Source organism: Drosophila takahashii, chromosome 2L, assembly GCF_030179915.1.
Source record: "Drosophila takahashii strain IR98-3 E-12201 chromosome 2L, DtakHiC1v2, whole genome shotgun sequence".
NCBI classification, from domain to species: Eukaryota; Metazoa; Arthropoda; class Insecta; order Diptera; family Drosophilidae; genus Drosophila; species Drosophila takahashii.
Genome location: NC_091678.1, coordinates 19732707 through 19751490, shown reverse-complemented (window position 1 = coordinate 19751490; position 18784 = coordinate 19732707). Strand labels below are relative to the sequence as shown.

Below are 18784 nucleotides of genomic sequence, written 5' to 3'. Positions count from 1 at the left end.
AGCAAAGGACACGAAGGACACACACAAAAAGAGTGTTATAGAGAGAAAGGGGAAATATGAATGGATGTCCATTATAGGGGTGTATGTGGGGTCAAAACTTTTGATTTGAACAATGAGTGTGCGAGTGTGTGTAACTGTGATAATGGGTTTCTGTGTCGAAGAACTTTCAACTTCCTTTATTGTATTTTATGGTTCCCCCACATATTTCTTTTTTTGGGTTACACTTCCTTTTTATTATGCGTTTCGAAAAGGATGTGTGGATAAAGAGCGAAGAGAGGAAAAGTGAAAGTAAGTAGTTCCAGTTTGATTATGATAATAACACATCTGCATAAAAAAGGGAAGAAGGGTTCGCTTTTATGGCCCAAACTGAAGCCATTTTTATCAATATTATATGGAAAATATGCAAATACTGGATAGGCCTAAAAATAAATAAGGACATTGCCGATTTTGAACGAGATAAGCGTATAGAAATTTAATTTGTTGCGAAATAAGGTTTTTTTCTAAAGATAAATTTAGCATTTATTTTTTTTGAAAATAATTGAAAGAAAACTTATACTAACTGTTATATGTTTATCATATTCTTCAAATTAAGGAGGTTAAAATGTCAGTTAGCAGTTGTTTAAAGAATTGTGGGTAACGCCAAATGGGGTAAGCCAAATTCCCCTTTCGCATTAGCCAACTAGGCTGCTGTATGTCACTCAGTTGGACAGTCAGTCACTCAGTCAGATAGTCGGTCATTCCCTCAGTTGGCTCTGCAATCATTCAGTCAGTCCGTCAGACTGTCACTCAATCCAACAACTGCCAGCTAGGCGGCGGCCAAAGAAGCTCTGGGAATGCATTTGCATCTTGTGTGCGAATATCCTGCCCCTGAGATACACCACCAGAAGATGTCTTCCCCCCTCTTTTACATTTTCTCTAGCCTTTCTCGCAGCCGTCCTGCTGTTTGGCCCAAAACAAAGTGTGAAGTATTTCCCTAAAAACCAATTCATTTGCATAAAATGGCAACTAGTCTGGGCCAAAATGGAGCAGGGTGTTTGGGTGCAACTATGGAATAGAAACTGAAACCCGGCTGGCTCTCAGATTAGGGAATGCCATGGCTGCGCCATCAGACTCTAAATGGAGGGCAGGCCGAATCATCCCAGTTACTATACACTTGAATATATTTTGAGCCAAGATTGCCTAAAAAAATTTGTTAAGTCAGCATTTTGTATTTTCTAATTTTTAACAGATTTTTTAACGACATTTCATTTAGTATGTGCAATGTAAAATGTAAATGCCTCATTTGTTATTCAATTATCAACTCATTTCGAAATATAAATTATTTCAAGTGCACGAGATGCGGCTGAGGGTCGAAAGCTGCATATATGTGGGTAAATGGCACACGATGGTTCAAACTGAATGTGAAAATGCATTAGGCTGCAACAACAATAGGGAGATGGGTGCACGCAAAAAAAAAAAAAAAATAATAATGTTATGCGGGTCCTGTAGTCTAGGCCATGCCCACATCCCGCCCATAGGCTATGTGGCTTTTGTGGCCGGGATCACAGGACCAGCCACCGAACCAGAACCAGAATAGTACTACTATAGTAGCTGCTGCACATTTTTTGGGTCAAAGCAATTAAAGGTTATAAATTTCTCCCATTCTCTTTCCTTCACTCGCTTTGTATGCGAAAAATTACGTAATTTTTTTTGTTGGTGTAGTATTTTTTGTTGAATTTTCTATACCTTCAATTTTGTTGCCCAGTCACGTTCACGTGGTGGCCATGGCCTCTCCGGCAGTTTATTTAACGTTTAATTTAGCAGAAAATTAAAGAGCAGTTACAATTTGCATGGCAATTTGGGCAGCTGTGATTTATGGAGTAACAAGTGATGCTGATAGGGGGCAAGTCAAGGGTTAAGGGTCCTTAGGAAGGATATGCCACACATTGATGTACGGTTGGTGCGTGATTTAATTTGACAACAAATTTTTTGGAAATTATTTTAAAGAAAATTCATATTTCATATTGTAAGTAACTGAATGTTGATTGAATTTCTTTTCCATTTATTTTTTCAAACATTAAGTTTACTGAAATTTCACCCAACCCATGCATTGAAAATCAACCGTTAAATATATTCACTTTTCTCATATGGAGTCATACAAGGACAATGTCCATTCCTTTTTTTGTTGGGTCCTTTTGGCATCGACTGCTTGTTGGAGTGTATTAAGCGGGAAAAGTGTCAGGCCGGCAACACGTGTATGTCAGGGAAAAATTATTGTTAAATTTACAGAGAGAAAGTTTCTGTGCGTTAATAATGTCGAAGTCAAGTGTAAACTTGTGGCCGGCTGATGAGTGCGTGGGCGGAAAAGGCATGAAACGTCTGGGTTGGACACATCCAGGTGATAAAGACCCAAAAAAAAAAGAAATAAAAGGTTTTAAACATGTTTACCAGATGTTGTTCTCTTTTTGTCTCGCTTGTGGTTTGGCATCAACAGATAATAAAATGAAGAGCGGAAATTGTGTGCGGAAAGGTTGAAAAATTAAAGGAGGAGGAGGTGAAGAGATCTGCCGCTTTTGATGGAAAAAGATTCCAGGCAATTGGCGTTAAAGCTTTAAAAAGTTAATTTTATACGGACAAAAATGTAAGAAAAAATTATGTTTAAAAATATTTTAAAATTTTGTTTTAATAATTTTGTTACTAAATAAACAATATAGTTTTTTTTCTAAAAAAAATCTCTAAAAATTAAAAAGGATTCTATAGAATAAAAAGTATTCACTTTAAGTCTAGGAAAATCCTATAACTGAAAATTCCAGATTAAATATCCTTTGTAAGACTTCTTAACAATCCTCTTACATCTCGTATTTATTTTGGCAATAATTAAGAGACGACTTTTTGGGTCATGGGCAATTTGCTTAATGACGATTTCTTGGCAATTTGATGTCGGTATCCTGCCTCAATCTCAATCCACCGTCGAATGACAACGTGAACGAGACTCGCGTCGTCCAATAAATTGCCTTAATTACCCAATTTTAAAAGGCGAGCAAAGGAGACACCAGCGGAGAGGGATGTACATCGTAATGTGAATGTAAGGCAATTTGGTCAGCTGACGACTCCTGGCAACTCCTGCGACAAGGTAGATAACACTCAACATCAACAGACCATCAATAAGAGAGTGGCCCACGGGGCGGATGAGTGGGTGGCGACGAGGTCGGAAGGTCGAGAAGGACAGGTGAGTGTGCGAAAGCTGACCTGGACAGCCAGAGATGACATTGGGGATCATATAATACATTGAACTACTACCATTTATTTTGAAGAAGATTGAAGATTGAAGATTCATGTTCTAGCATTTTCAATACTTTTAATGAGATATTAAAAATGAGATAAATCAAAGATGTTATACAACAATTTTTAAAAGGTTTCCACTAAAAACATGGAAATATCTGAATTATAATTTACTAGAGTAACCAAGTCGTCAAAATTCTGTATTTAAAGGATGGTTCGAGTAGTTATAGTTCCGTTACCAATATTTCCATTAAATTTTTCTCATATTTAAATAAATAAGTAAAACATTGATTAAAAAGAACCAAATCACGATACCATCTCTACCTTGATGGTATCGCGTTTCCCGAGGGCGGAGAAAAGTTGGGGGAAAAAGTGCGGAATCTGAGAGGAAACTGCGACTCCTACCTGGCACCGCATACGGTGATGGATGCGACGATGGTAGCCAATATGCTGAATTTATTGGCGGATAGGATTTATGCGTGGCGCGGTGCGTTGTCGATGTGGATCCTGCTGCTGCCGCTGCTGCTGCTCCCACTGCAAATGATGTTAAAGCTGATGCTGCTGCTGCTCCGGGTGACAATGATGATAATAATAATGACGATGGCGGGGATGATGATGTTCCCGGGGCAAAGGACAATGCGGCTGCAACGTCGCTGTTATTGGATAAATTCTCAATTACTGAGGATAATTGACTGTTGCTGCTGCCGCCAATGAAGGCAACATTCTCAGCTGCTGTTGGCTCAGATGGCTCAGATATTCGCGCTCTTGTCGCTGTTATATTTCCTTCACAGGACCCGCATTCGCATCCGCATTCGTCGCCGATTCCGCATCCGCATCCGCTGGCTCCTTTTTGGCTATTTACGAAACCGATTGCAGTTGAATTATTTATCATGTCAGATGATGATGAGATGACGGCGACGTTGGCGAGCGGAGAAGAGAGAATTCTTGAAAATATTTCACACTTACACTCAGGCTCACACAGATATTCGACACGCACACAAACACAGATACACAGACAGAGAGAGTAAAGAGCAGAGAGCGTTAAAAACAGAACAAGAATCGTGAGTCTCGAGCAGGCGAGTCAAGTGGAAAATTCAATAAGCAAATATAATAAATATTAAACACGAATATTCAACTCAATTATCAGCAAGTTAACACTTCCTTCCCATACGTTGATTATTTATTATTTAAGAATTTTATTATCAATACGTTTCGAAGAACACGCAACGTTTTTTGGCGATTACTGCTTTTCGCTTTTTAGCCACGCACAATTAAAATATTATTTATTTTACTTTGATATTGGATTCCTTTGTTGGTTGAGAGTTTTGGTTTTAAAACGTTTAACGTGTAACAATCAGAAATATGAAGACACAAATGGTTTTAGCTTAATCTTTTCCGATTCGATTTTCCATAAAACAATGAACAACAATTAATTTGTGAGTATCTCTTGGAGATTTCGCACTTTTAGCGTGTGATTTCAGAGTTTTCTTTTAGACAATTGCTGGCATCGAGAGTTCTTCCCTGTGATCGCAATTAATGCGTTTTGCGATTCGGCTTCTGCTTTTATAGATGCCTTAATTAAATCGATACTAAATATAGTTCTTGCACGTAACACTAGAAATTGGTCGAAGACAAAGAATTCAATTTTTTTCAGATCATTTCAGTTCGAAACGATTCAATACGCTGCGATTTATTTCAGGCATGCGACATTTGCTTTGGGAAAATTGGAGGGTGAGGTTGATTGACTTTTTTCCTAAAGGGTGATTCAGTACAAGTACTTTTGTAAATAAGTAATATGGAATTTCGGATTATAAACAATTTTATTTTAAGTATCGCTTGCTAATTATTATTTTCAAGTTAAAATATATTTTTAAATGAATAATTTTGAAAAAAATTTTTACAAATATTTTAAGAGGCTAAACATTATGCAGGAAAAATATTTTGAAATAATTTTATATGACTTACATTCAGTACTCTTGTTTTTCTGAAAATCCAATTATTTTTTGAGTTTTAGACGGACACCCTTTATGTAGTTTTATTTCGTTTCTTTGTCGCTACTCTTTGTTACTTCACTTTCACAGTCTGCCCATCACCGATAAGTTTCGCTGTGATTTAAATAAATTCCATTGTGCAAGGCTCACTCTCTATTTACTTTTCGTTTTTTCTTTGTTTTGTTCGGACGGCGCGTATTGGCAAAACTCAATCCACTAAAAATAAATTGACATCAATCAGGGGCCGAGGAAAAAAGAAAAGTCATCAGAACCAGACGATGGCGATGGCAACTAATTAAGCAACGTCACACATGCAACGTCCATTAATGAAAGCGAATCAAAGAGGACACAACGGGCGGGACAAAAAGGGACTCACTTCGTATTTAAATACCAAACAATAGGCTCAATTAAAAAAGGGTAAAAATAAATTCGCGAAAAGTTGGAATTTTAGCACGTACGCGATGTGGAGAAAATAAATCAAGTTTATTGTTTGCCAACTACTGCTCCTCTCGATTCGAATTGATTGACGATGGAAATGCAACTAACCTGCGTTAGAGGTCTAGACCCTAAACTCATCGCATATAAGATCTAATTTCATCTCATACAAAGATGATTCTCGGCTGGAAAAACTTGATTAGCAACTTTGCTTGCGTTGTGAAATTGTTGGCTTTGAGTTGAGCTCTTTTAAGTGACTTTTAATGTTGGTTTAGCTTAGTTTACTTTTTATTCTCATCTACCTTTTGATGAATGTGTGTATATTCTTTGCTCATTCGCATCCACTCGACGCCCACTGTAGTTGTTGTTGCTGTAGCACCTGATGCTAATGAGTTAATTAACACATTTATACTCGGGCATTTTGTTGTTCACAAAAAGTTGATTTAGAGAACTCAGAGACACGCATTTTATGTGGGAAAATATTAAATAGAAGATGGAAGTTGAAAATGTACTATTTTTAACAGGAATTTCGATTTAAGTTCGAATATACTAGAATTAATTACATTGCAATAATGGAAGTGGTAAAAGATCATTGATTAAATCAAATTAATCATTTAAAAATATTGTAAAACATTCAATAAATAATCTTAATTATTCTTTTAATTGTATCTTCTTCCTATTTTTTCAAAATTATCGAGCTCTATTTCACTTTTAGATGTAATCTATATGAAGTGTTGCACTCAACTTTCACCTTCTTGTTGACTCATTGATTTCTACACCAGGCAAAAAACGAGAAATGCAAATACAACACGTAATTTGTTCAAGGTTCCTTCGTACACCCCTGGCAAAAGTTTTTGCCGTAATTTCTTGGCACATTTTGCATTTCAGCGCCACAAAATGAAGACTCATATATGTGTGCTCTCCTTGACTTGCCATATATTATGGCTAATTTGAATTTTTATCATGTTTACAAGCAAACAATACGTGCATCATCATCATAGCAGAAGGAAGGAGCCGCCATCGTCGTTCTTTTTTTTATTTTGGTTTCTGTTGTTGACGCCGGGGAAACCTCGCACAACATTTGCATATCGATTTCATATGCAGTGGGGAAAAATTCATATGTTCCCGCGTCTTTTCCACGACAACAACAGCAGCCACCATCATCATTTCCCTCTTTGGTTTCCCAACTCTAGAGCAAATGCAATCTTGTTTTTCGTGCTGCTTCGAAACTTTATGGAATAAACATGAAGATGATTACTCCTCAGTTGCTTTCACTTTTGATCTTCTTGTTGGTTAAGAAATATGCATATTGAAGAATCAAGTAATTATTTTATTTAATAATTTTAACTTTAAGTCTAAGTGTGCAAAAACAGTAGTAAGGAATTAAATTTACATTAATAAAAAAAAACTTTTATAACAATGTCGACTTAATTAAATATTTTCTTTTAAAAGTGAACTTAAAAATAATCTGCTACACTATCAACTTTCTTCACTTTTTGCAACCGAAAAAAAAGGACCCGGTAGAATATTTGAAAATTTAATATCAACCCTACTAGCTTCTCTTTCATTCAGCCCCTTTTTTTATAATCCTTCAAAACTTGACATCGTCTTGCAACTCCTTGCCCCATTTCCTCCCATTTTCCGCGATTCCTCGTTGTCTGTTTGAAGTTTGCTTGCATGTAAATTGTCCTGATTACCACGTTGCAGTTTTTCTCACCTTCCCCATTTTCTCGCCTTCATCCACTTTTGCTTACTCATTTGATTTGCTTGCACATTTTGCTGTTGTCTCGTTTGCCATCCTTTTTTTTACTTAACCTAATGCAAATCGCTGTTATTATGCACTTCTTTGCCCTTAGACAATATTCTCTTTGTTTCCCCTCCTTTCTTCCCCGTTTCCTTGAGGTATTTATGTCCTTCTGGGTTTCCTCCCCTTCCGTTTAGGGTTTTTAGCCCAGGGTCAGAGAGAAAAGCTACGGAGTGGCAGAGTGTCATAAAATTTGAATGCAATTTTTCCTTTTCCCTTTGCTTCAATTTAGGTGGAAATGAGAAGTCATTTGTTCGGTATTTATGGCAGAGGGTGATTTTTTCCATAAAGTATTTTTTAGTGAGAGTTTATGTAAGTGTTGCAATCGTTGATTGAATTTCTGATGAAAGATCAAAGGTAAACAAATCGTTGGGGATAATTTCATTTCATTGTTTGATTCAGTTTAATTCCGAATATTAAATTTGATTGAATGAGCTCCTTTGTGGGAAAAATGTATGATAAATTGTATGGCTTGGGATTGGAACTCAATTTGATTTCTTGATTTATAAATAATGGGTATTCCAGAAAACCAATAATTTTATAAACCGCAGGAACTTAAGTCCTCCTGAGAAACATATTATCCCCTTTAAGTTTTTCCAAGAACCAATATATATTCCGTGTTATTTTTCTGAAGGCGCCTGTTTCGATTCCCACGCTAGTTTACGCCTTTGACTAAAGCACTTTATAAAAGAAATTTTAAAATGCAATATACAGCCCAGTTGAAGAATCAAAAATAGCAATAGCAAAGGAAGAGAGAAAAAGAAAACCAATCAGGGGGTTGCTGTCCTCTTTAGCGATTTCCGCCTCCCAAAAAGTATGCAACACTTTTGTGGAAAAAACTTTGGGAAAAAAGGAAAAATTGGAGTAAGGAGAGAAAAGCAGCGTGAGCCAAGCAGGAAACAAAACTCGGCGACTCACTCAAGCATTTTATTAAATTGCCACCTTCCGTTTGTTGTTACGTTGAGACGACGACTGTCTTTTCTATACGTTATTTTTGGTTTTTTTTTTTCGATTTCTAGGCTGTGACTATACACATTCACTTACCCCCCTCGAGAACTCTGGCGGTAAACCAGGAATAAAAAAAAGAAAACATGGAAAAAATATTTCTGCCATCTTTTTCTATTATATCGCTTCCGCTGTGGATCCAAGCCAAACTTTTTTGTCAGTTGTTTTCGTTTCGGTTTTTTATTTAAAATTTTGTTGCTGCCTCTTTCCGAGGTTAAAGTGCCAAATCACGAAACAAGCCACATTTCTCTCTGTCTAGTTTGGAATATTGAATTGAATTGCAATTTCGCTGTTTGCCGGGGAGTCCCCGTCGTCTGTCTATAATGCGGCAAATGTTGGATGGCGTCCAACTTGAATTTGCATCGAATTTGTTTTAGGCGCAATGCGGGCGGTCGCTACCAAAGGGCTTATCTGAAATTGAAAAGCCTTCACAGGAGGTTTACCAAGCCGCTAAAACCCACAAACCATTATACAGAAATTAGGAAAAGTTTCCAGCTGCACTTAGATAAAAATTAGCAAAGTTTATTATTTTCTATAAATACTTTCTATAATTTATACTTTTTTACCTATATAATTTTATTATTTTCAGCTTTTAACTTTTTATTACATTAGTAACTTTGTCTGAAACCCAAACAACCGAGTGTAATATTTACTTCTCAGCTATGAAAAACTATCATATTCCTCATTACCACCATTGAAAGTACTTATCCATCAACAAGCCACAAAAAAAATAACGAAAAAATTAGTAAAGTACACAGAGAGGAAAAAGTGCCGAAAATTATTAAGCATACGCCATGTTGTACAAGCGTAATTACACACTGCTGAAAAAGCAGATGGTGGGTGATTGTGAGAGGAGATTGGGTGGCGCCACAGGAAGACTCGCAATGCCTGCAAAACTTTTTTTGCCCTCAGTTTGCTCTTTTTTTGTTACAACTTGTTAACAATAAACGCCGCTAGAGGTCCCCCAATTAAAAGTGGCATTCTCTTCAGGCTCCTCTCCCCTTTCCCTTTCCCTCTTTCCCTGGGGTGTGTGTGGGGGTAAAAGTCAACATTTTTGTGGTCACTTAAGCAGATTAATATCATGGGTGTAATTAAAAGAAGCAGCCCCCAAAGTGTGGGCGGGTTGAAGCTTCCTGTCTGAAATTAACATAAATTAAAAAATGTTCACCAACTTTTTTTCAGCTTTTCGAACACTTTTTTGCGTTGGAAAAATTTTGCTGGCTCACATAATTGATGGTTTTTAATTAACTGCCAAGTGACCGACAGCTGACAACAAACTTTAAAACAAAGGGATGGAGAAGCGAAATGCACGAATGGAAGTTCAATGAAAAATCCGTAAAATGTTGGAAAAAATTTCGTTCGCACAATATCCTTGCCGTGTCCCTGTTTTTCGCAATTTTCCCTTCCATCGCGCTTACATCGTTCGCCCCCTTTTTGACCATGGCCAATAAAAACTGTCAAATACTATTGCCCGCTTTTAGGCTGACCGCGTTTTTCGCACGCAATTTCCACTGCCACCCAAATTCTGATCGGTTAGTGTCTATCTCTGTCACTCTCTATCCGTCCCTCTCTCACTTCACATGTCCTTTTGGTTGAAGAATTTTTAAAATGCGGGTTACATCGGACATGGAAGCGGGGTCTAGATTCTGGTAAAAAGAATTTTTAACAAGGATATTTAAAGTTTTCAAAATAGTGTGGGTAGTTTTGTATAAAATATAAAATGATTTCCATAAATAAATTGAAGTTGGTGGGAGGATCCTAAAAAACCTTATGTGAAAATTATAAAAATATAACACATCTAAAATGTTTTGCGAAGAAAATATTTAAAATCGATGAAATTATTTATCAAATAAAAACACCTCTTAACGAGGTAAAAAACTAGTGACGACCGCACCTTCAACATACAAAAGTTCTGATATCAACATTTGTGACGAAAAATTATTACACTCGTCATTAAATAGACTTTCTAATCTTTTCTCATTCGGCCCGCCTTAGGAAACTATTCCAGCCTTTTTCCCTTTACGGGCATTTTCTATTGCAGCGTGACGAATGAGAAAAGATTAGAAAGTCTATTTAATGACGAGTGTAATAATTTTTCGTCACAAATGTTGATATCAGAACTTTTGTATGTTGAAGGTGCGGTCGTCACTAGTTTTTTACCTCGTTAAGAGGTGTTTTTATTTGATATCAGAAGTTTTTGTTTGTTTACATTTGCTCTCATAGGAGCTAATATATACATTTAAATTTAAATTGGTCAATCATAATTTTTAAACTATTGTATTTTAACAAATTAAGTTAAAAAGGCGTTGAAGTATTTCAAAATACCTTTTAAACGAGGTATAGCACATGTCTGTACCTTTAGTAGTGTAGAACTTACAAACTAACGAAATTTAGCTATTTCTAGCTTTTTCCCGCTAAAGTAGCGGCTTTTTCCAAAAGTCGTAGAACAAAAGATTCCTATATGGAACTCTTAAGTGCAAATTTACTGATTCCATGACCCTAAAATACAGTTCGGATACCCTCCCACAAAATTCAATACTCAGGGAGCGTTAGTTGTTCTGAGCTGGCAAAAGTGGCTATTTTCGTTTCTGAATAACTTTTAAACGCGATTTTTTACATAAACATGATATATACCAAAATTTAAGGAATCTCAAGGGCTATACAGTTTAAAGTTGTAAGGAAAATCGTTAGAGCCGTTTTTGAAAAAATTAAAAAAAAGCTAAAAAAAAAAAGTTTAAACAAATTTTCTTTTGTTCATATCTTTTTAACTATTACATTTACACAAATTGCATATAAAATGCGTTTATAGCATTTAAAAATACCTTTCAAACGAGATGCAGCACAAGTCTGTAGCTTTAGTAGTATAGAAGTTACGGCTTTCCGATTTTTAGCTATTTATAGCTGTTTTCCCGCTAAACTAGCGAGTTTTTCCAAAAGTGGTAGAAGAAAAGTTTTTTATATCGATGTGATGAACGTCATATCAAATTTTCAGAACTTAAAAAACATATTTTGGACAAGTGGACAAGTGGACAAGTGGACAAGTGGACAAACTGACAAACAGAATTAAATTTTCATTTTGGGAAGAAGAAGAAAATCTTATTTTGGCTATAACTTTTGAACGGAGCGTCGGATTTTATCGTATGACCCCTCATTCGACGGGTATTTTCAATAAGAACACAACTAAAACATTGCGAGGGGGCATTTATCCCCACCGGCCCCAACAGCTCCAAATTTCGAAATTTGCACTTTTTCACTTTCACCGCTCTCTCTCCCAAGCCAATTGATTTTCTTAAAGTCTTGGTATGCAATCCTTTAAGTTTTTGCAATACCTTTCGATTGGTGTATTACTCATTACGATCGGACCATCACAGCAGATTTTCATTTCTTCGTGTATATATAGTAGTCGCCTTCGCACACTCTCCTGGTGCGCTTCGTCACTACATGGACTGCCGTCCATAGTGATCTATTTTGGGATATTTAAAGCAAAATTTCTAAAAAGTTATTCTTTTTATCGCCGTTTACTCAAATACAGGTCTCTTCGGAAGTCTATTATCAGAATACTTCTGCTATCCTTTCAGTCGATGCATTTTGCATCCGTAAGCCCCCAATTTGTATTTGGTTTTCGATAGAACATCGCACACACATATTTCTCACGCCTCGCTGGTCACTTTGTGCCGAGTTTTGTTGATTTGTTGGCGGTAGAAATATTTTGGCTTGGCATACTTTTAGTCACCCACACACCGCATCTATTCACCGCATTGTGTGTATAGCTTTTTCCATTTCTATTTTTATACCCTTGTAGAGGGTATTATAATTTCAGTCAGATGTTTGCAACGCAGTGAAGGAGACGTTTCCGACCACATAAAGTATATATATTCTTGATCAGCACCAATAGCCGAGTCCATCTAGTCATGTCCGTCTGTCCGTCTGTCCGTCTGTCCGTCTGTCCGTCTGTCCGTTTCTATGCGAACTAGTCTCTCAGTTTTAAAGCTATCGCGATGAAACTTTCCCGAAAGTCTTCTTTCTATTGCAGGTAGTACATATGTCGAAGCGAGCCGGATCGGACCACTATATCTTAAGGCTCAAACAAATATAAGAAAATTCATTGTAACTTTGTAGGAAGTAGGCGTTTTGATTCTTGACTACTTAAAAACAAGATTTAAATAAATAGAAACGATGAATCTGAAATCCCTGGAACTGCACCGAGTAAGCATTCATTAATCTACAAGGGTATATAAGCTTCGGCTGGCCGAAGGTAGCTTCCCTTCTTGTTTCTGTTTTGTTTGTTCGATTTGTTTTTGTGAATGGGTATAAAAACTTACCATTGCGATTCTCGCTGTCGGCGGGTTTCATTTGAATGGGATGGTACATCTGAAATAAGAAATAATGAAAAGGGTTTTATAAGAATTAAATCAATTAATTATTTGGTATAGTTTTTTGAAGGTACCTTTTTATTTTAAATCTTAATTGGCGATACATGTGAAGATAGTGTTAAAAATAGCCGAAAGTTATCTGTTGTTTTTTAACATGATTAAGATTTAAGTCTTTAGAATTTTGCTAAACCAAAACCTTGCATTCTTATCATCATAGTCTCTAACCTTTAACCTAATCCTGCCATTTTCTCTTGTTAAAATCAAATCCGTTTCCGGACCCTGTTAATCACATTTGAAATATTAGAGCGCAATATGCTCCCTCGTTCAGGCCAAAAGAGAGAAGGCCGCGATTAATTTACAGAGCTTAGGGCCCAAATGCAGTCGCCAAAAACGGCGACAAGGGACTGCAGCTCCAGGAGAAGGGCGGTGAAAATAGAGGAATCGGGAGGAAAATCCCATCTCCCTTTTCACAGGACCACCACCATCCACTTAAGCTGCATAATGAATGGAATGCAGGCAAAGGCAAAAAGGAGCCTCGCAGGACACGGAACAAAGCCTCCGCCTAAATCCTTGACAAAAGCCAAACACATTTATTCAGCGGTCGCTAAAAAGGACAGGGGCGGTGGCAAAATGCGAAAAGGGGTGAAAGTTTGCCGCTATGTGCAAAAATCCTAAAATATGCGTTAGACTTTGCAGCGTGTTTTAAATGTAATTTTTCGCGAGCAGACACACACAGAGACACCTCGCAACGTCTTCTAATTAAAACAAGCTTAAAGCTCGCCGCTGTCCCCCAGCCACGCCCCCTTCCGCATTCAAAGAGCCCGCGAAACGAGCACGAGGTCAGGCCGCAGTCCATGGTTAGAGTTGGAATCGTGAGCAAAGGGCAAATGTTATTCAAAAAAACTATTTTCAATTTAATAGCAAGACCATATAAAAGCTGTTTAATTAAAAAAATTCAACTCTTAAATTGAAATTAAAAACAAAAAAATGTGAAAAGTTTACAACACATTTTAAAGTTTTATTGCGAATAAAAAAACTAACTATCTATATTTAATCCCTTTTTTTTATTTCAAAATAAACGGAGCTACAATTTAAACTAAGAGCTTTCGATTCACAAAAATTTTATAGCATTTTTTTAAACTCTTTTTTAAAAAAGATATTAGCCATGTGAAAAATTGGCTTAAAAACTGATATTATAAACTGTAAAACTATTTTCGCACCCGCAATACAAAACTAAGAAATTAATTAACTTTAACTTATAAAATGTATTTAGTGAAAATGTTTATTAACGTGTCACGCAATCACCTCTGCATGAAACTACAACTTGGCTAATGGCGCGTGATTTATTGGCAAACGGGCAGCGAGCAAACGACGACAGTCTACGCTAGAAGGCAATGTCCTTGTGCTTCCCTTTGGCGCTGCCCCATTCCCCGCTCGTCCTTGTCGCCCACCGCCTTTCCTGCTTTCCTGCCCAACCTTTACTGGCCGTAAATAATACACGCAACGCGACTGGTTACAAATTGCAGTCCAAGTCAACCTGCTTCACCGCCGCTTCCTTGCCTTTCTTATTTTGCCAATTTATTTATATGCAGGAAGTAGCAATTACCAGTCAAACACAGGCGGCATTCACGCCCCCACCAAGAAAAACAGTTTCGAAGGTGGAAGTCCTTTCCTCACTTTGTCAACCCAGCTCTCGTGGTTGGCTTTTCCCTGCCTTCATGTAATTGGTTGAAATATCGCAGACGACTGTTTTCTATTGGGGCAATTATCGGCCGGTCTGCACTTAATCTGCGAAAAGTGGCTCATGAAATGCAGCCCTGCGATATGTTATCGATATAGGCAAGCAGGGAAACTAAATGGATTGGAAATCGAAGAAATATGGCAAAAGATTTATGGGGCAAATATAAAAAAGATTGATGATAAAGTAACATCGGATTCAAATGAAGATTAAGTCTTAAAAAATAATAATGAAAAAAATAATCGCGTTATTATTGTTCGCCTTCGCTGAGATTTAATAAAAGCTTAAATAAATTTAAAACGCCCTATCGACATCCCCGGCAATCAACATAAATTTCCAAAAGCATTTCCCCATTTCGATAACGATCACAAATTGTGCAAGAAAATTACAAGCTAACGTCAAAGCCTGTCAGTGGAACTGTCAAATGCAGGAACACCAACGATGAGAATCAAATTCAGCACGCACATGTCCCGTTATCCGCCCTTTAACCCGTCATCGCACAAAAACGTTCCATAGCAATTTTCTAAAATAAATATCGCAGCTGCAGCCACGAAGCAACATGCAAATTATGTCAGTTCCTCTTTTTTGAAGCCGATAACGTGATGACATAAGCATTGTCCCTAGGAAGCTTTTCCTCCTTTTTTTTGGTAGCTAACACATGGCTTTCAAATAATAATAATATTCAATGCTTATTTGATGGCGCTGAACAAAAAAAAAGGTACAAGAAAAAAAAAGGGAACCGAAAAATAAAAAGCAACATTGCCAAATGTCGCTCGCTTTTGCTGACGTTGCTCGCTATCTTCTGACCTCTCCTCGAACTACCCATCCCACAACATCTTTTTCCCTTTGCACTTGTGCTGACAACTTTTCCAGGACTCTGCTTGCTTTTCCGCTTTTCAGCTGCTTCTGCACCAAAGTGCAAATTGACATTTTTGTGCCTGTGGTTTGCTCTCTTCCCGCTTGAGCCAAATTTCTATATTGATCGACCACTTAGACATCCTTTCTGGGTATTTTAAATAACATTAAGATATACGTCAAAAAATGTTTGAGATATTACATGATTTAAAAAAAAAATTAGGTTAATATTATAATTATTTTTTATTTACATTAAAGTTAAAAAATGTTATACTATGATTGTAGAAACTTAATATTATATATAAAAAAATTTATTTTGATTGAGTTTTTGCTATAATATTTAAAATGTCTTTCACATGCTGAAAAACTAGAAAATAAACCTTTTAGCAAGGCAATCTTATCGACCATTTCATCATACCCTCATTAAAATGGGACTAAAAACTTTTGGCGCGTGTCTTGTGCTAACAATTTTCGCTATTTTTTTTTTGTTGTATTCTTTCTTTATTTTTAAGCTGCCACAGGACACAGAGCTAAACTTTTAAAATTACTTGCATTTTATAGGGAAATGTACGGAGTGAACCAAAAAAAAAACTATATTGGAAAATAGAGGAGGAAAAATTTCACGTTCCACGATTTTTTTTCAGCGCTTTACAAAAACATTTCCCCTTGCGATGCATTTTATTTCAGTCCCGCAGTATTCTGCCTTTTTTGTGCGGTGTCATGGCTCTGTCAGTCCAAACGCCAGTCAATCTGTCAGTCAGCGAGTCAGTTAGCCATAATGAAGGAGGCGAGAGGAATCACGACGATGATGCGATGCTGCCCTGCCGCCCCATCCTGAAACCCCCTGGCTGTTGTCCTGTCACCCGGATGATAGCGTTTCATGATAAGTTTATAGAGTTTTTCCTTGTTTGTGTCGGATCAGCGAAAATTCCAATTAAAGGCTAAGACGGCCATGTCTTTTCATTTCTTTTCCGTTGCCCAATTTAGGCCTGAAGACTACTTCTTTGCATTATGTAATTATTTTAGACCTTTCCTACACTTGAGACAATTTTACACTTATCGAAGTTTTTGTAAAAATATTTGGATTTTATCTTTCCCAATATTTACTTATTTTAAAGCTTTTTATTGTTTTATCATTAAAAAATCTTTAAATTTCTAAAATTTATTAGTAAGAATTTAAAGCAATAGTGTTTATTGGTGGATGGTGCAAAGCCGCTATTAAACTTATAACGAAGTTGAGAGGGTTAAGCCTGATAAAAGCATTACACAAATCAAAATTCCTTACCCCATTCAGCGTCTTAACATTATGCAAAGCATCCTGGGCTTTCAGGGCGGCGCGTCTCGTATAAAACGTCACAAAACAGCAACCTGGAAAATAAAGGCAGAAGCATAAGATTAGCATGAGGGTTAAATTAGAGTTTATTTTCGAGCGAGCGTCGAAAAAGGTGGCACTGGGAAATTATGAAAATTATTATTATTAGCAGAGGTGGGGCCGGGGAAAAATAACCCAAATGGAAAACGTGTGAAAGGAAGGAAGCCATGGGCGTGGCCAGGAGGGGGCCGAAGAAATGTGGCAACAACATGGACAGCCTGGCACTAAATTAAACATTATGGCCCCAACAAATGTGTCGCGCTTGAGATTGGAGTGCAAGTTTCCAGGGGTGGAGGGTGCCAAAGAAGGAGTTGGGCCGGGTCTTTTGGGCGGCAAAAAGGGTGGCAAAGGTGTTTGAATTTATGAGGGTTCGAGTCGACAGCAAGTGTGGCCAGCATATTAAGTGATACTTAAAGCTAAACATTAGCCTTAAAATGCTTATTTACTTCCTGTAAATATTGCGTGAAAGGTTCTTATTTAGATGGAATACATAAAATCACTCAACTCTTATGATTGGTTACTGGATTATAATTTTTAGGATAACGCAATAAACGGCCCAGACCTATTTTTAAATGAATTGTTAATATTAAGGGTTCTAATAGCTCTACAAAAATAAATTGCTTTAATTTAATTCTCATTATTGTAAAAAATCGAACAAAAAGTAATGGATTAAATATTAATTTAATGTTAATTAAGTTTGCGCTGACTTCTATATTAATTCCGTGACATAATTTTCAATATAATTTACACACATTTCAAATGTCACTTTAAATTGCTCCCAAAAACATTTCAACTGCTCTTTTATTTTTTTCCCCTTTAGCATAGCATTCCATTTTACCGACATACATTATTTTTGGTTCTATTTTGGATGTGGCTGAAATTCCCTTTCTTTTATGTGCCAAATCTGTGGCCAAGTTACACACACAGACTCACACACTCACTTCCATCCAGAGCTTTGGTTAAATCCATTTCCGACTCCTGCACACACATACCTATACCTTCCGCTGCATCCCAATCCCATCATTCCATTCCCCATTTCCACCCATTTTCCCGCCCCAATTCAAGGCCTACCACAAACTCAGGTTCAGCGGTGTGTGATGGCAGCGATGGTTACAACAAAACTTAATACGGGAATGCAATAGTTCCATAATGCAATTACCCACCAGCGTATCGGCGGCATTTAGTGGTGGCCATTTTGGTTGGTCGCTCTCAGGCAGTATGGCAAAAGGAGGCGTGGCACCGGTCTGAAATCCCACCCCACTTAGCCCACACAGGTAATTCAATCTGTCGCCGTTTTTTTTCTGCCATGTCACCACCAACATTTTTCTGCATTTTTCACATATTTGCAAATATTTTCATTTCTCGTTTCGGGGTTCTTTTTTCTGCCGTTAAATATCCGGCAGAAAAAGGTTAGACGAAGTCGTCGCCACATCCGACATATGAGTGAATTATGAGATCTGCAGTGGTTCCGTTTTCAAAATATCTTAAAGTCCGAAATTTAAATAAAGCTGCCTTTTGACTTTAAATACATTTTGGTAAAAATAGAATGGAGTGCAAAAAATTTTTTATAAGGGATCATTCTTTATTATGATTAAGAATCCAATTCGAAAATAAATATACCTAATATAAAATGGAATCCAGTTTAAAAAGGTGAAACAAAGACAATGTAAATTACAATGTAATTTGACATAATACAATGCAATATAAAACATTGCATCCTGAACAAAGTTTTATTCATCTCATTATTTTTCCATCATAAAAATATCGTGTTCCACTTAAAAACAAGAAAAGCTAAAAGATAATATCGAATTAAGCTGCACTTCAATTTCATTTCGCTGGGGCAGATTAAATATCACTTAAAATTAAACTAGCGTTAAATGTAACAAATGAAGGAAAATCGAAACCATTTGGAATGCAATAAAACATAGTCGGCGAGCAGGGATACTGTGT

General features: G+C 36.9%; 1 protein-coding gene across 2 annotated transcripts in view; it reads right to left on the bottom strand.

Moving 5' to 3' along the window:
- bru1 (bruno 1) overlaps positions 1-18784 on the bottom strand; it is a 125520-nt gene that overhangs the window by 26750 nt on the left and 79986 nt on the right. For both annotated transcript variants that reach the window (XM_070212711.1, XM_070215312.1), the window contains 2 exons: positions 16748-16830; positions 12819-12867 (listed from right to left, as the gene is read on the bottom strand). In XM_070212711.1, the coding sequence (XP_070068812.1) occupies positions 12819-12867; positions 16748-16830 (132 nt within the window). The remainder of the gene's footprint in view (positions 1-12818; positions 12868-16747; positions 16831-18784) is intronic.